Source organism: Fundulus heteroclitus, chromosome 12, assembly GCF_011125445.2.
Source record: "Fundulus heteroclitus isolate FHET01 chromosome 12, MU-UCD_Fhet_4.1, whole genome shotgun sequence".
NCBI lineage: Eukaryota > Metazoa > Chordata > Actinopteri > Cyprinodontiformes > Fundulidae > Fundulus > Fundulus heteroclitus.
The window spans coordinates 20,046,163-20,068,717 of record NC_046372.1 but is presented as its reverse complement, the minus strand read 5'-3'; the positions used below and the strand labels follow the sequence as shown (position 1 = coordinate 20,068,717).

The 22,555-nt window shown below is 47.7% G+C and overlaps 1 protein-coding gene across 2 annotated transcripts; it reads right to left on the bottom strand.

The window, feature by feature from the left end:
- Window positions 1-1,808: 1,808 nt before the first annotated feature.
- On the bottom strand, window positions 1,809-20,791 carry LOC105917121 (dynamin-1). 2 transcript variants are annotated; one of them, XM_036144244.1, is made up of 23 exons: window positions 20,477-20,791; window positions 17,404-17,477; window positions 17,176-17,325; window positions 16,896-17,099; window positions 16,721-16,819; window positions 16,034-16,194; window positions 15,562-15,704; window positions 15,343-15,478; window positions 15,197-15,264; window positions 14,972-15,110; window positions 13,216-13,302; window positions 12,286-12,356; window positions 12,068-12,119; window positions 11,946-11,957; window positions 11,719-11,832; window positions 10,266-10,375; window positions 9,438-9,549; window positions 9,306-9,317; window positions 9,033-9,200; window positions 8,846-8,932; window positions 7,972-8,126; window positions 7,723-7,896; window positions 1,809-4,163 (listed from the first exon to the last, which is right to left on the bottom strand). In XM_036144244.1, exons 1-23 carry the CDS (start codon window positions 20,635-20,637, stop codon window positions 4,103-4,105), a joined length of 2,550 nt encoding a protein of 849 aa, XP_036000137.1. In that variant the 5' UTR covers window positions 20,638-20,791; the 3' UTR covers window positions 1,809-4,102. The 2 variants fall into 2 exon arrangements, with proteins under 2 accessions (XP_036000137.1, XP_036000136.1); XM_036144243.1 differs by having other exon boundaries at window positions 1,809-3,616; window positions 20,477-20,790.
- Between the last annotated feature and the right edge of the window lie 1,764 nt (window positions 20,792-22,555).

The window sequence follows — 22,555 nt, the reverse complement described above, 5'->3', positions numbered from 1 at the left end:
CAGGATAAAACCAGTTAAAACAAATTACATTCTCTGGTGTTGACCAGAGTTTTAGCCGTAGGCAGCCTCTAAGTAACCTGACTCATGCCAGACGCATGTCGCTCCGCCTAGCTTCACTCACATACATCTGGGACATCTCCCATAGAAAGTGATTTCTCCAACCAATTTTATGGTCTGGCCAATCAGGACGCAGGGCTGGAGTTTCATAGATGTGACGTAGTGGAGACGCGACCATGACGTGAGACTGTTTTGATAGCAATGGCGGCTCTCATCGAGGAAGCAAGCGTTAACATTGATGCTGCTATTTCTTCCGTGTTGTCCAATCTACCTAATATTGTTTCATTAAAAGAACATCAGAGAACGCCTCTGAAGGCTTTTGTTGGTGGAAACCATGTTTTCGCCCTTCTACCGACCGGATTTGGCATGTTTTGTTTACCGGGGCGCGTCCGCGTCTGCAGCGGACGCGCCCCGGAGTGGTTAGCGGTTAGCACGAACCATATTTGGAGACCTTTAGTCCTCAACGCGGTCGGCCCGGGATCGACTCCGACCCGCGGCGCTTTGCCGCCTGTCTTCCCCCCTCTTCCTGTCAGCTCACTGTCAATAAAACGCGTGCCTCTAGAGCCGCAAACACATTAAAAAAAAAAGTTTATTTTTTTCCTGCGTCGCTCTCATCAGCGTCACGGGTTAGCTTCGGTGTGAGTGGTTGAAATAGCACGTCGATAAAGATGACAGACAAGTGGCTTATCCAATCATATGCAAGAAGTTTTGATAAGGCCCAGCCTTCAATAAAGGCAATTCCTATGGCGGTGTCCCAGATGGATGAGTGAAGGTAGGCGGAGCAACATGCGTCTGGCATGAGTCAGGTTAGCCTCTAAGGTCCAAGAGGAGCTTATTCCTCTACTGAGGAGCAGCAGAGAGGCCCGGTTCCCTCTCAGCTTCCTTTTGGACCTCGGTACCTGCAGGAGCTGCGGTTCAGCCAAACACAGCGGGTCAAGATTCAAACACAACAAAAATAAAAACTTTAAAATGCAGAGGCAGCCAGTGGTGCGGGACCAGAACCGGGGAGATGTTCTGTTTCTGGAGTACCAGCGGTGTTCTGGACCATCTGCAGACGAGGGAGCAAAGACGGCTCAGTCCAACATAGAGTCCATAAGCCTGGGTTACTGATTCAAAGAGTTGCCACAGGCAGGATCTTCCAGCTGCTCCAATTGGACTTTCTAATTTATGACCAGCGTCTAACTTAAAACCCAAATAGTTTTTTTCAGGGGCCCAAAATCAACAGTGGGGGAGTCACGGGGGCCACCAAGAGTGGTGTGTTGAGTGATGTAGGTGTGACATTAAAATGCTGTGATCCAGTTGGGTCAAGCAGAACCAAGACAGTGACCAGAATCACACGACAGAACGATATCTAACGACTCTTAAGAACGCTGATGTAGTCGTTAGTGAAGGCAGGTTGCAGCAATGCCTGCATCCTCCACTGGGGGCAGTACACTGGTTGGCCTGGATGGTTTCTCAACAAATTAATTATTGGGTGGCAACTTCAGACGCCTCCGCTTTGGTTTTTAATCTAAAGAACAGTGTTAATAACGTAGAGGTGGTTTTTGACAGAGAGTTTATATTTAAAGGTCTGATCGGGTGTTCCAGCTGAGTCTTTTAGCCAACGTTGGTCTGGAGGCTTTTATCAGCTCCAGACTGAACTAGCTCTCTACGCCGGCGTCTCCTAACCGCGTCTTTTAAAAGCAAACTGAAGGTGCATCAGAGCAGAAAGGCTTTTAAATGTTTTATAGAAAATAAAGTAATGCAGAAGTGGTTTTGATTCACATAACTTTATTGAGGTTAACATATGTTTGCCCTGGTCACATGACACACAGTAATCTCACAGTTACAGTAGGAGCTGCTGCAGATTCATCAACACATTTATTATTTTTCATCAGAGCTGAACACAGAGTTGCTGCAGAGAAGGTGCAGAACTTGATCACCAGACAGCACAGAACATGCTAGGACTAACACGGAGAACACGTCACGGCTACGACCCGCTGACTCTATCACCACAACACCATGAGTAAACTGACGAGAAGATCCATCAGATCCACGCTGCCGGCCTCGCTCAGGTCATCAGAACCCAATCATGAGAGACTTACCAGGTTTTTAGGAACCAGTCAGCTCACCAGAACCCGGTCAGAACTTCAGAAACAATCAGATCATCACATGTTTGACATTAAAGAACAGGAGAGAAACCAGCAAATATACTTTAATGAAAAACAATTGTCGCTCAGGGTGAAAACCAGCAAGTTTCTGATTGGTTTCTCCGTGTCTGCTCTGATTGGCTGCTGATCACAGGTGAGACTCTGGTGATACACGCTGCACCTGAAGACCTTTGAAGAACGGCTCCAATTAAGAGGAAGGTTTCAGCCTGTCGTCTTTAGAGTTGATAACCTTCTCTGATCCCAACCAAGCACAGATAACACCCTGATGCTCAGTTAAAGGACAGAATCTGAACGGCCAACCAACAGAAACGGGTTTTCAGCACCTGTCAGGTACAGCTAAAGCTCAGACCGCTTCATCGACCCACAATCACCTTCCAGAACCGTTCTCCGCATGAAAGCACCCGACGTCTCTTAGATAAGCTTCTCTATTTAAAACCACAGGAACCACAAAGACATACAACCTGGAGCAAAATGCCCAGATGGTTCTGATAACTGGGTAGACTGGGTTCATAAGAACATTAGAACTAGCAAATCTCTGATTTCATCGGTCCGGCTAAACTCAGAGAGATCCACTCAGTCACTACTGGAACCAGCAGGAACCAGTTTAGACCGCTTTAAACCAGTTGTGGTTGTTAGGACCAGTTTGAACCAGTTTAGACTGCTTTAAACCAATTGTGGTTGTTAGAACCAGCAGGAACCAGTTTAGACCGCTTTAAACCAGTTGTGGTTGTTAGGACCAGTTTGAACCAGTTTAGACTGCTTTAAACCAGTTGTGGTTGTTAGGACCAGTTTGAACCAGTTTGAACCTGTGGGAACGTGTTTGGACTGAAGCCAGATGGAACCAGATGGAACCGACTAGAACCCGATGAGACCAGTCCGGATCAGGCAGCACCATTAATACACAAAACAGGTTTCTCAGCGAGGACCGATTGGATCAAACCACACAGGATCAGTAAGAACCGAAGTCAGACGGCAGTGTGAAGGTTTAAACAAAGTCCATCAGAACGTGTGATCAGTTAGAGCAGCAGATCATCAATAACCAATAAATAAGACAATAAATAAAACTTTACACTGTAAAGAAACATCGCAGAACATCTCAGCTTCATTCTGGACACCAACCAAGAAACTGAAGACAAAAATTCACAATTGATCCCAGACCAGCCTGAAGACCCGGAGCGGAGTGATACGTCTTGGTCTTTGGGACGTCTCCGGCTGTCCATGTCCACAGGGAGACCGACACGCCGCCGACCGGTCTCACCTCACACAGCAGATGGCTTGGATTCATCACAACGAGCTAATTATGATCATGAACAGACACAGAGACACAAACACTGCGAGGGTCTGCAGGTCAACCCTCGATAGAGGACTGGGGGCTCTCTCCGTGGGCGGGGCTACCTTTACTGGGACGACTGGGAGAACAAATGCAGGACGAGAGCAGAACAGAGAGAAAAACAACAAGAAGAGTCAGTCAACAAGAACTGGGTCCAGTCAGAACTCAGAACCAGTTCAAACCAAACAGGAACCGATCTGAAGTGGATCAGGTCCAGCTGGAAGTGAAGTGGATCAGGAGCAGTTAACGATGAAAACCGGGTCGTAGAATCTTCTCAGGATGCAGCAAAAAAATCTACAAACTGATTGGATCCAACCCAACAGCTGCAGAACCCAGGAACCAGATGGGCCTGTCTAGAACCGACGCTGGAACCATCGAGAGCTATCAGCGGTACTCACCGCCGGTGAGGACACCACAGGACCAACAGAACCGGGATCAGTACCGGCTTTAACCATTTGCCATCTTCAGAACTGAATTTGTGTGAGTTGGTGCGTATTTGTGCTTAAGTGTTTGTGATAGGGTGGAATCAACAGGTGGAGCCAGAGGGCGGAGTCATGGGGCGGAGTCATGGGGCGGAGTCAGAGGCTGGTCTGGTGGGTCGGGATGGAGATGCAGGAGCTCTGTGACTGACGACAAACAAGACACAAATCAACAGAGACACAGAGGTACAGCGCAGTCACATGACTAACGAGGATGCGGAGGGAGGAGGCGGGGTCACAACGCAGAATCTGATTGGAGAATGAGACGGACTGACAGTGACATCAAACAGACAGCTGACGTACCATTGGTGAACTCCTCACTGGTCACTGATTGAGATTCTGAAAGAATAACCATATATGGTCAATATGGGAGGGAGGGGGGGGCGGCTTCCTGTTTGCCTTATATGGTACTGGTAGAACAGGATCACACAAACAGAGACGACACAGAACAGAGACAGGAAGGAGACATAGAGACACATGGATGGATGGACATCTGTCCTGGTGAAGGTTGTGAGACAGATCAGCTGTCCTCACCGAGACGATGGAGGAGACAGAACAATTTCTGAGGGATGGAAGGAGAGGGATGGATGGATGGAGAAGGATGGATGTGAGATAAATGGATGGATGGTTGGATGGATGGAGAGATGGATGGATGGATGGATGGATGGATGAGAGATGGATGGATGGAGGGAGGGATGGAGAGAAGGATGAATGGATGAGAGATAATGGATGGATGAGAGACGATGGAGGAGACAGAACAATTTCTGAGGGAGGGATGGAGAGGGATGGATGGATGGAGAAGGATGGATGAGAGATAAATGGATGGATGGATGGATATAGGGAGAGATGGTGGATGGATGGATGGATGGATGGATGGCGGGAGGGAGGGAGAGATGATGGTGGAGGGATGGATGGATGGATGGATGGATGGATGGATGGATGGATGGATGGATGGATGGAGAGATGGAGAGAAGGATGGATGGATGAGAGATGGATGGATGGAGGGAGGGAGATATGGTGGATGGATGGATGGAGAGATGATGGATGGATGGATGGAAGGAGAGATGATGGATGGATGGATGGATGGATGGAGAGATGATGGATGGATGAGAGATGGATGGATGGAGGGAGGGAGAGATTGATGGATGGATGGATGGATGGATGGATGGATGGATGGATGGATGGAGAGATGATGGATGGATGGAGAGATGATGGATGGTTGAGAGATGTATGGATGGAAGGAGGGAGAGATGGTGGATGGATGGATGGAGAGATGATGGATGGATGAGAGATGGATGGATGGAGGGAGGGAGAGATGGATGGATGGAGAGATGATGGATGGATGAGAGATGGATGGATGGAGGGAGGGAGAGATTGATGGATGGATGGATGGATGATGGATGGATAAAACGTGGATTAAAGGGGTGGGGCAAAAGAAAGACGTTTCTTTCTTTCCTTTGTCTGTTGGGGTTGTTTGTGGATCCCTGCGTGTCGTTCTACAGCACCAACAAAGAAGAAGGAACTTCCTCTTTGTGTGACTTTAAACCAATCACAGATCGGTTTCAGATCTGCGTCCTCATTGGTTCAGCAGGAGACGCTTTAAAAACAGGAAAGTCAACTCTTACTTCGGAAAGGCTTTTTTCAAAATAAAAGACCAGAGATTCTGTTTGCTGAAGTTAAATCACGGATCTGAACAAAGGCGCATGTTCATGCTGCATTCAGGTGCCACTGGATGGTGGGAAATCACAGCTTAAAGAGCAGATATCATATTTTAGAAGCAAATAAATAGATGACCCTGGTGGGTGTGGTCTCGACCTGTGGCCTCACATACCTGCTCAGGTGCACCTGATAGAAACGTTTCAGTGAAGGGACGAGTCCGGATGTGACCCATTCTGGGTGTCAGAATTACTGCATATTTATGGAATAAAATAATTGAACTTCCTCTCCATCCGCCACAGGTGCAGCAGTAGCTTAAATGACTTCCAGGTGTGAGCAGCAGGAGGTGTCAGGTAAAAACAGCCAGAGACGTCCTGCTGCCTCCAGTCAGGCGTCCGCAGTCCTTCAGGTGTCCTACAGCGCTCAGATGTCCCTGGTCCAACACAGCAGGAACCTCCTCAGCAGAGTCCGGTTCTCCAGGCCTGCTGAGGTCCTGATTATTGGACTCAGGTGCGTTGAAGCAGAGACTCACAGGAGCTGCAGGAAACCGGACCTGGAGGACTGGAGCTGAAGAGTAACAGCAGGTCAGAACTGGAGCAGAACCAGTTCTTTCCATCTTGTTGCTGCCATCGCAGACCAGATCAAGCAGATTTCTCCTGACTTCAAGCTCCTCACTGGAGGAGACTACTCTTCATCATCTGAGTCTTCCTCACCCTAGTAGCCTGTCTGGCTGCTTTACGGTGGTCAGGAGAGGAAACACCTACCGCCTGAACACAACCGATGGAGATATCTGCTCTTTAATGACATCACCTGAAAACAGTTTCTGTTAGAACATTTTCACGTTCTTATCTCCAGTTCTGAACTGAGCTTCTGTCCGCAGGGAACCAGATCCTTCCAGGTTCTATTAAAGGCATACTATGCAACATTTTTCAGTTAATTAATGTGTTCCATACCGTTTTGGATGATTAAATGAGTCATTTCAGGTCGAACAAAGGTTTTCTCGGCCGCCCTGGTGGTCTGTGGGGGAAATACCGCACTTGCAATTGCAGGAGCCCTTGGCCCGCACACACAGGCTCAGAAGTCTGGTGCAAAACCGCGAGAGTCGGTCTTGCTTTACGGCGAGAACTGCTACACGCCCCCGGTGAAAGGCTCGTTGCTAGCGCAGTGGCGATATTTGTGCAGTTATCATGGCGGAACCAGCGAGAAAACAGCGAAAGCCCATGTCGGAGCAGGCAAGAAAGAGGAAAAGGGCTCTGGACAGAGAGAGGAGTCGTACACGGGGGAACATCGGGCAAGCTTTTTCAGAATGGCGAGAGCTAAAAGAAAAAGAAGGCTGCAAGGCTGACGCGGACCTCGCGTTTCTGCTGATGCGATTGTAAGTAACATTGGAATGGTTTCTCTCTCTCTGTGTGCATGTTCATACCTTCACTGTGTTAGTCATTGTTTGTACTGCCGTTTTTTTTCCACTTTTCGTTGCGTTCGCCTGTCTGCTAAGCTCAAAACAACCGCGCCTGGCTTGACGGAGAAACCAGAACAGCTGAGCATCTTTACGACAGTGCACTTTTACTTTCGCCCTCTGGGGGGAGCCTCGCTGGAAAATCAACCCCGGTTGCATAGTATACCTCTAAACATCAGAACCTCCATCAGGAACTTCAGTTTTCAAAAGATTCACATTATTACAGCTGCATAGACCCGGCTGGGTCCCATCGGGAACCACGAGACGTCCTCCATCCTCAGACCCATGTTCTGTTTTTCGTTCTCAGTAGAAATCGGGTAGAAACCTCTGAAGGATGGAGAGCAAAGGAGACCCCAGAGATCTCTGGCTCGATAAAACGTTTGAGGAGCTCCTCAGTGTTCGGACCAGGACTTGGAGGTCCGACCCGGACATTCTGGTGGTTCTAAACTGTGAATCCTGTGAAAACTGATGGACTAAAGCGGTCCTTCACACTCTGAGGTCCAGGTTCTGTCTGGATCTTATTGGACTGCGTCAGAGTGCGAAGGACCAAACCTGCAGAACCGGAACAGTCAGACGGGGTCCAACCACACCCACCTGGGGACTCCAGGAGGAGGTGCTCTATTGGGACGTGAAGGGACAGAGGGGGGTGGTCCTCCCGGATCAGGGGACACTGCGGGACGGGAAGGAGGACCAGGAGCTGCACGGCCCCCGGGTCGGGGCGGACCGGGGGGGGCCCGGCGTTGGGGGGTGGGACTGGACATTGGAGATCTGCAGAGACAGACAGAGTCTCAGAGACGCCGTCAAAGTGTCCCAGAGGGATTGACTGACTTGTTACCAGGTTACCTGCGTCCAGACGGCATCCCCGTCACCTGCAGCCAGGAGTCGTCCACAGGAGGAGGCGCCGCCGTGGTGACGGTGGACGTGCTGATGTCCCCGATGATGCTGAGACCTTCTTTCAGAGCAAAGTACATCCGGAGCATCTCATCCCGCCGTTGGGCCTAGACCAAAGACGCCAGGGACAGACGCCACGTAAGGGACACGTCTCACTGTCAATGTGAATGTCCCACCTGCATTTCTAGCGTCTCACCTGTCTCTGAGAGGTCTCACATGTCTCTCTAAAGTCTCACCTGTCCCTAAAGACTCACCTGTCTCTACGAGGTCTCACCTGTCTCTACGAGGTCTCACCTGTCTCTGTAATGTCTCACCTGTCTCTGTAATGTCTCACCTGTCTTTCTAAAGTCTCACCTGTCTCTCTAAAGTCTCACCTGTCTCTCTAAAGTCTCACCTGTCTCTAAAGTCTCACCTGTCTATAAAGTCTCATCTGTCTCTCTAAAGCCTCACCTGTCTCTCTAAAGTCTCACCTGTCTCTAAAGTCTCATCTGTCTCTCTAAAGTCTCACCTGTCTCTAAAGTCTCACTTGTCTCTAAAGTCTCATCTGTCTCTGAGAGGTCTCACCTGTCTCCAAAGTCTCACCTGTCTATAAAGTCTCACCTATCTCCAAAGTCTCACCTGTCTCTGAGAGGTCTCACCTGTCTCCAAAGTCTCACCTCTCTCTAAAGTCTCACCTGTCTCTCTAAAGTCTCACCTGTCTCTCTAAAGTCTCACCTCTCTCTAAAGTCTCACCTCTCTCTAAAGTCTCACCTGTCTCTCTAAAGTCTCAACTGTCTCTCCAGAGTCTCACCTGCCTCTAAAGTCTCACCTGTCTCTAAAGTCTCACCTGTTCCTGGGACTCTTCCATCAGGCTGTTCTGGTCTCCACATGAGTAAAGCTGGGCCAGCAGGTCAGAGTGGATGAACTCCTTTGTCTGTGGGGCATAAAGGAGTTCACATGACATCACATCCTGTGTGTACCTGAGAGCACCTGTGCAGGTGTGTGTGCGTAGGGGGGGGGGGGGGGGGTCGTACGTTGTTGACCATCAGGTGCATGATGGTCTTGGGGATCAGGTCTCTGATGGTACGGTGGATGATGGACAGGTATGAGTCCACCAGGTTCCGGACAATCTCCACCTGTCGCTCTAGCTGAGGGTCCATGCTGTGGATCTGCCCGTCAGAACTGGACTCCTCTCCTTCCACCTGGTGACACACACTCTGTTACCGCTCCAGAACCACCAGAACCACCCAGAACCACCTTTACCCAGTCAGCCAGCCCGAGCCCCCATCCCCTCCACCACGACTCACCTTCTCTTTGTCCTGCAGGACGGAGACAGAAGCACAGAGACAGTAAAGATGGAGTCAGAGTGCAGAATACTGCAGCATCACTGGAATAAAGCATTAATGTAGTAAAACTGCAGCAGGAAGACTGAAGGGTACCACGCTGCGTTCAGGGTAAACTCCAGCCCGTAGGAAAGAAGCCTTCCAGCTGTCCACCTCCTCCTGGGACTCACTGGCCAACTCCAGCTGCCGGTAGTCCTTATAGACGTTCCTGCAGCAACAGCAGACCACAAACGTTCTGCGGTTCTATCAGAACAGAACCGTTGCAGTTGTTCTGATCGATGCAAACCTCAAAGTCCACCGATGTAACACAGAGAATCAAGGACACAGACACTCAGACACCCAGAGACTCAGAGACACAGAGACTCAGACACCCAGAGACTCAGAGACACAGAGACTCATAGATAGATATACAGAGACTCAGAGATACAGAGATGGAAAGACTCAAAGATGGAGAGACTCAAAGAAACAGAGACATGGAGACATAGAAACTCAAAGACAGAGACACAGAGACTCAGAGACACAGAGACTCAGAGACATAGAGACTCACAGACACAGAGACTCATAGATAGATATACAGAGACTCATAGATACAGAGATGGAAAGACTCAAAGATGGAGAGATTCAAAGAAACAGAGACATGGAGACACAGAAACTCAAAGACAGAGACACAGAGACTCAGAGATACAGAGACTCAGAGATACAGAGATGGAAAGACTCAAAGATGGAGAGACTCAAAGAAACAGAGACATGGAGACATAGAAACTCAAAGACAGAGACACAGAGACTCACAGATACAGAGACTCAAAGATGGAGAGACTCAGAGATACAGAGACTCAGAGACACAGAGACTCAAAGACATAGAGACTCACAGATACAGAGACTCAGAGATGGAGAGTTCAGTGTAAGGTATATGAAGTAGTTGACCTGTGCTCGGTGCTGAACAAGGCGAAGATGTGTTTGCTGGACATGAAGCTCTTCTCGATGTCCTTCAGCTTTAGGTTGTCCACAGGCAGCATGTACTTCTTCTCCTTTTCCTGCAGGTCGTGCATCAATAACAATTCAATATATTTCAGGTGTCCTCAGGTCAAGTTCACCAGGTGTCCTAGTGGCTGATCCAATCAACAGGGAGGTAAACGCAGCCAGAGGGACATGCTGGTACCAGAACCCATATAAATGCATTACAGCAGACCATTCAGATCAATCATCAGGAGGTCTGTATTCAGAGCCAGTCAGTTCCCAGAACCACATCATCATCATCATCATCATCATCATCATCATCATCATCATCATCATCATCATCATCATCATCACCATCAGCTGGACAGGAACATGGTGATCAGTTCTGGAACAGATTAGATCTCAAGTAAACAGATCAGAACCTGATCCGAACTGACACACTCAGGCTCCCGTTGCCTTATATGGAGTGAAGAAGAGGAGTAACAAGGACCATGGGGCGGTTCCAGGTCCGGTTCTGTTCATTTTCAGTGTTTTCATCCTTTGACAAGCTGCAGTCCTGCTCCAGTGATGAAGTTTTACTAAACGTTCATGATAAACAATTTAGTTGGAATTAAACTGTGGTTAGGGCTTCAGCACCAGAACCAACATCAGCAGGCCTGTGTCGGGCCGGACGAAGGTCTAATTCTGCTAACAGTACCAGAACCAACATCGGCAGGCCGGTGTCGGACCGGACGAAGGTCTAATTCTGCTAACAGTACCAGAACCAACATCAGCAGACCTTTGTTGGGCCGGACGAAGGTCTAATTCTGCTAATAGTACCAGAACCAACATCAGCAGGCCTGTGTCGGGCCGGACGAAGGTTTAATTCTGCTAATAGTACCAGAACCAACATCAGCAGGCCTGTGTCGGACCAGACGAAGGTCTAATTCTGCTAACAGTACCAGAACCAAGAACAGCAGGCCGGTGTCGGGCCGGACGAAGGTCTAATTCTGCTAATAGTACCAGAACCAACATCAGCAGGTCAGTGTCGGACCGGACGAAGGTCTAATTCTGCTAATAGTACCAGAACCAACATCAGCAGGCTGGTGTCGGACCAGACGAAGGTCTAATTCTGCTAACAGTACCAGAACCAAGAACAGCAGGCCTGTGTCGGACCAGACGAAGGTCTAATTCTGCTAACAGTACCAGAACCAACATCGGCAGGCCTGTGTCGGACCGGACGAAGGTCTAATTCTGCTAACAGTTCGGTTCTGATTTTGACAGAACTTCTTTTTGGAAAACCAAATAAAACAACCACAGCAGACAGGAGCTTCTCGAAATGTCATCAATCCTTGCTGGGATAGTTCACACCTGGAATAACACCTGTCCACTGTGATCGGACCAGCCAGGAGGCCCAACAGAACCCGTCAGACTACGTTACCTCATCGTCCTTGTACCAGGATAGAGCTTCGGCCGTCAGGACGAACCAGTACTCTTTGGCCCCGCCCTTCATGATGCCGATGTTGTTGATGGTGAGCCAACCTTTACGGATCACCTGCAGCACAGAAACATCAGTTAGGATGTCGCCAGGTATGCGTCTACAACTAATCAGAACTGAATGTAGAGTCAACCAGAACTGGACCGACCCGACACTAACTGAACACTCACCATGATCTCGTCCTGGTTGCCACAGCACCAGAGGCATGGAGAGGTTAGAAAGGTGGAGGTGAGAAGAACATGTTAACTGGTAGTCCACTGTAGCCCCGCCCCCCTCACCTGCAGGGACTCACCTGGTTTCCTGCAGCCTTCTTCTTGTTTACCTGACTGCTCTTCTGCTGCGCACTGACACACACACACAATGTTACAGCAGACAGGTTCAGTTCAAGAAGGTCATGTGACACGTACACCTGGGTAACAGTTGAGCTTATCTCATCAGACAGGTGATACTAACAGAACGGCGATGGAATGAGTGCGTCTGGTCTGAGTCGGACAAACTAAAGGTTCTTACTTTGCAAAGCCGATAAAATCCTCATGATTGGTGTTAACATAGGCCAGCTCAATGTCAATCAGCAGCATCACCTGAAGAGACGAATCAGAGAAGGAGATTACCTACACACCTGAGGGACCAGAGACACCTGAGGGACAAGAGACACCTGAGAGAACAGAGACACCTGAGGGACCAGAGACACCCGAGGGACCAGAGACACCTGAGGGACCAGAGACACCTGAGAGAACAGAGACACCTGAGGGACCAGAAACACATTAAAGAACAGAGACACCTGAGAACAGAGACACCCGAGGGACCAGAGACACCTGAGAGAACAGAGACACCTGAGAACAGAGACACCTGAGACACCTGAGAGAACAGAGACAACAGAGAACAGAGACACCAGACAACAGAGACACCAGAGAACCAAGACACCAGAGACACATGAGAGAACAGAGACACCTGAGAACAGAGACACCTGAGGGGCCAGAGACACCTCAGAGAACAGAGACACCCGAGAGAACAGAGACACCTGAGAACAGAGACACCCGAGGGACCAGAGACACCTGAGAGAACAGAGACACCTGAGACACCTGAGAGAAGAGAGACACCAGAGAACAGAGACACCTCAGAGAACAGAGACACCCGAGAGAACAGAGACACCTGAGAACAGAGACACCCGAGGGACCAGAGACACCTGAGAGAACAGAGACACCTGAGACACCTGAGAGAACAGAGACAACTGAGAGAACAGACACCTGAGAGACCAGAGACACCTGAGGGAACAGAGACACCTGAGGGAACAGAGACACCCGAGAGACCAGAGACACCTGAGGGACTAGAGACACCTGAGGGGCCAGAGACACCTGAGAACAGACACCAGAGACACCTGAGGGACCAGAGACAAATGAAGGTTCAGAGTAGTAACAGATGGAGCAATGTGGGACTCGCCTGGTCTTTGGTGCGACTCTCTCGGTCTCTGATGTGCTGAGTGACGATTCTTTCCATTTCCTCTCTGAGCAGCGGATACTGAGCCAACTGAAGACAGGAAGAGAGAAACAGGGGACATAAGGACAGGTTAAAATGTTCAAACCTGGCTAAGAACTAAAACTTTGGGTCCCCGTAGGTCTGACTCTTAGGTCAGTGACTTGTAGTACTGTTCAGGTACAGACATTTGTTTGGACCCTAACCCTAACACTTACGTCACCAACATCTACACTGGCAGCCGACAGCTAGTCTGCTCCTGGTGCTACTGTCCCTCTAGAAACGTTGCTTTTTTCAATCTATTCTAGATGAAGATGCAGGAGTAAAGGGTTTAATATTTATCGCTTAGGCCATCCATGAACAGGTGGTCAAGTAATTTATGCCACATCTAGTTTCACTGTTCAAATGTTTCTCTCTAAACATTCTCCTAAACAATGTGAAGTTTTCACTTGCAGTATAAATCTGTCTGCTGGTCAGCTGTCTGCTGGATTCTGTTGATGGGTGGCATAGGGCTTTAACAATGAAGGTAGACATCATGGATGCATTTTTGTAGCTTTTGGGACGAGGCTGTTGTAAGTGGAGGCCTGGCTCTGCTCCTCTGATAAGAAGAAACCAGACCCTGAGCAAGCTGGGAGCAGCCAAGGTTGAGTCCTACAGCCTGAACCACCCTCAGACCACCTGGATGACCATGATCAGGAAGTATAGTCAGAGATCCCAGCCCTTCACCAACCTGTTTAGAGTTGCCAACAGATTTTACCCCTCAGGGACACGCCTGCTGAGTAGCCAACTCTGGTAAAGTTAATGCTATCTTAGCCTAATTTGGTTTTGCTCAAAACATCAGCAGACCTCCTCACTCTTGGCTTCATACTTTGGACCTTGTGCTGACATACAGATTGATTGTGAAGAATTAACAGTATTTCCTGATAACCCTGTACTATGTGACCATTTTTTAATAACCTTTGAGTTCAATATAACTGAGTTCTCCACCCCCAAAACAAGGTTTCATTATAGTAGATCTTTATCAGATAATGCTGTATCAAACTTTAAAGAGTCTGTCCTCCTTTTAATTACTTAAATATTGATTCCATGAAAAAAAATAATTGGCATCCTCCCAAACATGATTACCTCGTTCTCAGTGAGTGAGGCAGCGTTGGAGGAATCTTTAGAACCCGGTCGGTGTTTGAACTGTTTTAAAGCTGTAGAGCTTTCTGAGCTATCTAAAATTGTAGCTTCATCTAAACCTTCTACATATGTTAGACCCAATCCCAACCAAGTTGTTTAAGGAGATATTCCCTTTGATCTGTGGCACTATTTTAGACATGATTAACCTATCCTTAGTAAATGCATATGTACCACAGGCTTTTAAAGTAGCTGTTATTAAACCTTTACTTAAGAAACAATTCTTGATCAAGATGAGTTAGTAAATTACAGACCTATATCTAATCTTCTTTTGAGAAAGTAGTTGCTAATCAACTTTGTGAACATTTACAAAGCAATGACGTACTTGAGGAGTTTCAGTCATGCTTCAGAGCTCATCATAGCACTGAAACAGCTCTGGTGAAGGTCACTAATGATATTCTCATGGCCTCAGATAATGGACTTTTGTCTGTACTTGTCCTGTTAGATCTCAGTGCTGCATTGATACAGTTGATCACAAAATTCTCCTACAAAGACTTGAGCACACTATAGGGATTAAGGTAAATTGTGTAGTACTGTGGAGTACCTTGTTGGTGCACTGCCTGACGGTGTTGACTAGTTCCATGATCACCAGGTCCACGCACTTCTGGCACGGTTCTTTGAGCTGAGCAATCAGACGCTTGACTATGGTCTCAAAGGCCATGTCCGGTGTGAACAGACCCGTCCTGAGGACAGAACACGGGTCATCTCATGTGTGTCTTAACTGTCCTGTAAACACAGCAGAACACAGACTGGCAGACACGACTCCCACCTTATTCCGTGGATGTTCTTGATGGCATAGCTGATCTCCTTGCGTAGGGTCTTCTCATCGCTCTCCAGCTACAGGTGAAACACACCAAAACCTGTTCACCTGTTGCAGGATGGCTCGTTGAAGGCTATACCTGTGTGAGCATTTACCTTGACCAGTTCGAAGGGGAAGCGCTCGTGGAAGACACGGTTGATCTTGGCTCCTCCTGACAGCTCGTAGGTGTCCACCTGATCTCCAGAACCTTCGATCCGCTTCTCAAAGTCCACCGCAAACTGCTGCACCATCCTGAGACACACACAACACTCAGCCGCCGTTCACAGAGTGCTTCTGTGTATGAATGTGTGGTTCTGCAAGGATCTGGTACTAACTGTAGCAGAGCCTTGGTCTTGCGGCTTGGGTCATCTGGTCTGAAGTTCTTGTACTCCTCCACCTCCTTTTCGATGGACAGCAGCTGGCTCTGCAGCTTGCTCCGTAACCCCGGCAGCGTGTCTCGGATGTGGTTGGTTAGTTGCTAGAGGGGAGAGAAGTGCTGAGTGACTGCGGTGGCTGACACTGGCCGAGGAACAGTGGCTGTGGCGGTGTGATGGTTAGCCCACAGAAAACAACTGCCTGGGAAAACCAGAGACGTCTGACTGGCTTGGAAGGAGCTGAAGGTCCCAGCAGGCGTCGACCAGCTGGAGCCTTCAGCTGGACCTCTGACTCAGATATGGCTAATAAGTCAAAGTCCAGCTTTCACTGGACAGAAACCTGCTGATAAAACCTCAGAGCTTCCAGCCTCTTTGACCCGGGCTCTGACCCAAGGATACCAGGTCTAAATGAGGATGGATGCAGAGCGTGTACCTGGTTGAGGACTTTCTGCAGGTAGGCGGTGCCCATACGGTCAGCCAGGTGACGGTACCCAGGATGTGACAGGAAGAACTTCCTCTCAGCCTGCAGAGCTGCTGCGATGTCTTTCTTCCCATCGATGTCCTTCTGACTGCGGTTCACCACCCCGACGTAACCTGGTACCACGGGGTAATCATAATGTCAAACTTTATTAATAACACCTTCCAACACAGCCTGGCGTTGACCAAAGGGCTTTAGAGAATAACAGAAAAGAGCAGCGCTAGTTAAAATACATCCACAACAAAAAGACAAAAGAAAGTACTAAAAGTTAAACATCAAAAGTTAAATCAATAGGTTTGGCTTTGAACCGGACCGGGTCAGAGATGGCACCAGCTGAAAGGGAAGTACGCCAGGCAGTTGGACCAGCAACAGAAAAGGACCGGTCCACCTTTTCCTGCATCTCCAGCAGATCTCTGCTGGCAGACCGTAGAGTTCTGCTGGGCTGGTCCAGAAATGTTCTTCTGATTAAGATCTCTCTCGGTGTCTCATTGTGGACAACTGAGCCTGTCTCCGACTGGGCCTGTCTGTCTCGGGTATAGAAACCAGGAATATTGCGGTGGACAATATGTGGTGGACACTTTTTAGCCCTGACTTTAAGAGAAAGCTGAGAAACAACCAGCAGGAAGGACTGTAATGTCATACCCCTGCGCAGCGGCAGTAGTTTGTTCTCCAGAATGTCTCTGGCGTCGGTTCCTTCATCCATTAGGTCCAGTTTGGTGATGACTCCGATGGTCCTCATACCTGCAAAACATGCAAAGACCTTTACTTCCTGCCTCTGGTCTCAGGAGGACGTCACAGTCCAAGATATACACTCAACCTTGTGGATCGACCTCCTTGGCGATCTTCAGCGCGTCGGAGTTGGCGAGGTCAGAGTTGGCTGGTGAAACAGCCAATAGGAGACAATTGTCCTTGGTGACGAACTGCATGAGCATCTCTCTGATCTGGTGCTCGATGTCGGCAGGCTGGTCTCCCACTGGGACCTTCGTCATCCCCGGGAGGTCGACCAACGTCAGGTTAAGCACTGCAGACAAGCACCAGAGTCAGCTTAGAGACGGCTTCCTGTCAGAGGAGAGTCAGGTGTGTCTCAGGTGTGTTACCGTTGGGCGAGTACACTCTCAGGTTGATCGGGACCGGACTGATTCCTTTGTTTTGCCCCGTCACTCGGTCTGTTTCAGCTTCGATCTCCTGACGAACTTCATCAAAGTCGGTGAACTTCTTGCCTTTACAGTGCAGGAACTCTGCATATTCTGATCAATGCACAGCACACCTGATCAATACCATGGGCTGCCGAACAGGACGGACGCAGGCTGCAGTCGCAGTCTCACCTGTCGGACAGTTGATGAGCTGAAGCACCAGGGGACGCCTAGTGACGATTCCTGAACCACGAGGGAGGAAGTCCCTGAGCAGAGGAGGAGGCGGAGCTTATTCCTGACACATGCGGCTCGGTGGAAACATGTGAAACTACTAAATCATCATCAAATTATACCCCTAAATTATCAAATCATACCCCTAAATCATCACTGGCCAGGAGGGAGGAGCAGCACCTGCCCCGTCCATCCTCACTTCCTCCTAAAGAAGCTCCATAGGGAGCAGCTGCGTCTCTGGAACTAGAACCATCATCAGAGCCCTGACTCCCTCACCAGGACTGAGCAGAGCAGAACCAGCAGGTTCTGAACGTCCTCCACCAGAACATCACACTGACGTTCTCTCGTTAAATCATGCGCAGAACATTACAGTAATATAATATAATATAATATAATATAATATGACATAATATCATATAAGATAATTTAAGATAATATAACATAATATAATTCATATAATATAACATAATATAAGATAATGTAATATAATATAATTTAATATAATATGACATAATATCATATGAGATAATTTAAGATAATATAACATAATATAATTAATATAATATAACATAATATAAGATAACGTAATATAATATAATATAATATAATGTAACATAATATAAGAATATAATATAGTATAATATAACATAACATAATGTAACATAATATAATAAAACAATATAATTTAGTGGTGATGAGTGAGAGGCGTTGATTTGAAGGAGCTGCAGCTCGAGATCGTCACGACATCCTGACTGAGATGGTGTGAGAATCTCTCACACACAGTAACACACACACACACACACACACACACACACACACACACACACACACACACACACACACACACACGTCATGCTGGTACCGTCGGGTGACACTCTGACTGAAGCCCCCCATGTGACCAGCAGCAGCCAATCACAGCAGAGCTGAAGACAGAGAGAGAGAGCATCCTGAGGGGGAGGATAAAAATAATCAGCCAATCAGGCGAGAGTTTCCAGCAGGACTCAAACTACAGAACCTGAACAAATCTGGGCCCCACTGACCGGCCTCTATGGGACTCAGTAGAACATCCTGCAGCAGAACAGAACCTGTCTGATGTTCTGGTCCGTTTTCAGCTAGTTCTGACTGAAGGAGATCAGGTGAACTGGGCCCTCAGACCTGCACCTGCAGTTTAGTGGATCCTCCTGGTTCTGTTAACCTTTTTGGTTCTGAGTTACAGCTTCAGGAAATCAAACCCTTGGTTCTCCTGCAGCCTTACAAAGATCCTGAAGGACCACAAGTAAAGGTTTATGCTCCGTTCTAAAGCTGTCTCCACAGTCAAACAGTTTCTGAGACTGAGATCCAGATGTTCTAACAGACTCAAAGTACGTTCAGTTCTTTTATGCAAACAAGATTTGGCTTGATGAGGAAATCAAGACAGATTTCTCTGTTCAGTTCTTGCAGGAGAACTGAGAGTTTGAATCCCTGAAGGTGTAACTCAGAACAGTTCTTGTTCTTGTTTATGCAAACAAGAATCGAACAGAGAAATCTGGCTTGATTTCAGATTCTGTTAAGAAGAATCCTAATGTGTTCAAGTCCGTTTATCAGTATAGCTCCAATTCACATCATCTCAAAGCAATTTCCAAAGTCAGATTCCATCAGATCCTCCTGATTGGTCAGAAAGTTTCCTCTTTAAGGAAACCCAGCAGGTTGCATCAAGTCTCTCCAAGCAGCATTCACTCCTCCTGAAAGAGCGTAGAGCCACAGTGGACAGTCGTCTACATTGTTGATGGCTTTGCAGCAATCCCTCATACTTAGCATGCATGACGCGACAGTGGAGAGGAAAACTCCCCTTTAACGGGAAGGAGAACCTCCAGCAGAACCAGAACCAGGCTCAGTGTGAACGCTCATCTGCCTCGACCCACTGGGGCTTAGAGAAGACAGAGCAGAGACACAGAAAGCACAGAAGCTCACATTGATCCAGGAGTACTTTCTATGTTAGATGGTAATAGAGGATGATCTGTCTTCCCTGGATGATGTCACAGCTAACAGAACGCCAGACCAGGTGTACCTTCTATGAAAAGAAAAATGACTGAGAACAAAAAGTTAAAAGTTGAAATAACAACAAGCAATGCAGATCGGAGAGCAGTAGGAGAACTCAGCAGAGTGAGAGAAATAGACCCTGATGTCCTCCAGCAGCCTAAGCCTATAGCAGCATAACTATAGAGATAGCTCAGGGTAACATGAGCCACTCTGACTAGAAGATTTGTCAAAAAGGAAAGTTTTAAGATTTGTCTTAAAAGTAGACGGGGTGTCTGCCTCACAGACCAAAACTGGGAGTTGGTTCCACAGGAGAGGAGCCTGATAGCTAAAGGATCTGCCTCCCATTCTACTTTTAGAGACTCTAGGAACCACCAGCAGACCTGCAGTCTGAGAGCGAAGTGCTCTGTTAGGAACATACGGGGTAATCAGAGCTCTGATATATGATGGAGCTTGATTATTAAGGGCTTTATACGTTAGAAGAAGAATTATAAATTCTATTCTTGATTTAACAGGAAGCCAATGAAGGGAAGCTAAAATTGGAGAAATATGATCCCTCTTGTTGATTTTCATCATGTATTCATTTTAAATGCAGATAGAAACTCAGGAGCTGCAGGGGCACTCATACTTCCAGGGGCCACAAACAGCTGATGGGACACCCTGGGAGACCAGAGGCCCCTGCAGCTGTGGCCCCTGTTTAAGGGCACCACAGCTGCAGGGGACACAAACAGAATCAGTGTTTCAGGACAAATTGTTCCCTCAGCAGGGAGTGTTCATCTACCAGAACCATCACCTGGACCTGACAGCCAGTCACGTGACTCAGGTGGGTCGGGTGCCAACAGGTGAGCAGATCTCATCAGTCCGAGCAGTGCTCCTAACCACGTGATTAACCAGCAGCCAATATTCAATCAGAACCAGGCCTCGGAACCGACATGCACCGTCCTCATCTAACAGAGCCTGCGGCGGTCCGGTCCATCTCTGCCCGGCTTGGACCCGCCGGTTCCGCTCAGACACTCACTTGCCCACGAAGTTCTCCAGCACCGAGCTCTTCCCGGCGCTCTGTCCGCCCACCACCGCGATCTGCGGCAGGTCCAGCTCCGCGTTCTGGCCGATGGAGGAGAAGGCGTCCTGCAGCCGGTTCACCAGCGGGATCAGATCCTCCATGCCCCGGTTCCCCATGGCTGCTGCGGGCGGTCCGGACCGACCAGGCGCCGGTTGATGGAGGTTCGGTGCACGGATGCTGAGGAGACTGTGACCTTCAGCTCCTCCTCCTAGACGGCCCGGTGCTGCAGGGAGGAACCGCGCACAGAACCGGAACACATCTCCACAATAAAAGCCCCGACACGCTTTATTTTGCCTTTACGCTGAAAAGGTTCCGCCCACATCCTGTGACGTCAGACTGCGGTTCGGCCGGAGGTTCTGCTGCGGTCCACTCTCCAGTGCGGGGTTCCCCGTCCAGATGTTCCCTCCTGGAGCAGAACCCTGTGATGGGTTCCTGACCTGGACTGGATCAATGAGCTGTTGGTTCTGCCAACCAGCAGCAGTCCTGGACAGAACCATCTATGGTCGAGATAACAGTTCCTCTCAGGTTCTACTGAGCAGAACCAGAACCAGAACATCTGAGTCCGTTGATCTTTATAGGATTTGTTCAGCAAATGTTTGAGTAACTCTACAATCAGACCAACAAACCCGCCTGACAGAAGGTTCTGCTGGTTCCACGCCTTTCTGCTGACCATGTTGCTGATCGTGCAGCCAGTCTGGGAGAACAGGTTCCACATCAGCAGCTGAGAACAGTGTTGGACCTCAGCAGTTAAAAACCAGGAGAACGTTGACTGAGAGAAGTGAATGCAGCAGTGTTCCTTTAAACACTTTAATGTTCCTTTAGATACATTAATGTTCCTTTAGACACATTAACGTTCCTTTAAACACATGAATGTTCCTTTAGATACAAATAACATTCTTTTAAACACAATAAAGTTCCTTTAAACACAAATAACGTTCCTTTAGATACATTAATGTTCCTTTAGACACAAATAATGTTCTTTTAAACACATTAATGTTCCGTTAAACACAAATAATGTTCTTTTAGACACAATAACGTTCCATTAGATACATTAACGTTCCTTCAGACACATTAATATTCCTTTAAACATATTGTTCTTTTAAACACAATAAAGTTCCTTTAAACACAACGTTCTTTTAGACACAAAAACGTTCCCTTAAACATAATGTTCCTTTAAACACAATAACGTTCTTTTAGACACATTAATGTTCCGTTAGACACAAATAACGTTCTTTCAGACACAATAACGTTCCTTTAGATACATTAACGTTCCTTCAGACACATATTCCTTTAAACATATTAATGTTCTTTTAAACACAATAAAGTTCCTTTAAACACAAATAACGTTCTTTGACACAAAAACGTTCCCTTAAACAATGTTCTTTCAAACAAATAACGTTCTTTTAGACACATTAACGTTCTTTTAAACACATTAATGTTCTTTTAAACACAAATAATGTTCCTTTAGACACAATAATGTTCCTTTAGACACAATAATGTTCCTTTAGACACATTAACGTTCCTTTAGACACATTAACGTTCTTTTAAACACATTAATGTTCTTTTAAACACAAATAATGTTCCTTTAGACACAATAATGTTCCTTTAGACACATTAACGTTCTTTTAGACACAATGTTCTAAGTTTGGTCGTCGGTTTTCCTCATCTGGTTTGTTTGGACCTTCTGAATGATGTAGGTGTTCTGTCTCCTGGAGTTTTCCTTGGATAGAAGCTCCATCTGGACTGGGGTTCTGTTCAGCTGGACATGGTCCTGGTTGGGAGATTCTAGTCAAGAACTGGTGCTAATGGGTCAGAACCTGCAGCTCAATCCTTCTCCTGAGGAACAAGAGGCCTTTCTGTGTTCTGAATGTTTTAGGAACAGATAAACGTAGTTCTCCAGATGTTTAGTAGTTTGGCGGAACCGCAGGAACACGTCAGATGAGGTGAACATGGTTCTGGTCTGGAGCCGACCCTGAGCCATGTGTTTAGTGCTAAAGTTCTGTGGTTCTAAATCTCTGGTTGAATGTCGCGGCT

What these genes read in the sequence shown, in the direction of transcription:
- LOC105917121 (XM_036144244.1), bottom strand. Translation starts at nt 20,637, where the DNA reads ATGGGGAACCGGGGCATGGAGGATCTGATCCCGCTGGTGAACCGGCTG. An exon ending in CTGGAGAACTTCGTGGGCAA is followed by an intron (nt 17,478 to 20,476) that starts GTGAGTGTCTGA and finishes TCCTCTGCTCAG; the next exon opens with GGACTTCCTCCCTCGTGGTT. An exon ending in GCTCATCAACTGTCCGACAG is followed by an intron (nt 17,326 to 17,403) that starts GTGAGACTGCGA and finishes TGCATTGATCAG; the next exon opens with AATATGCAGAGTTCCTGCAC.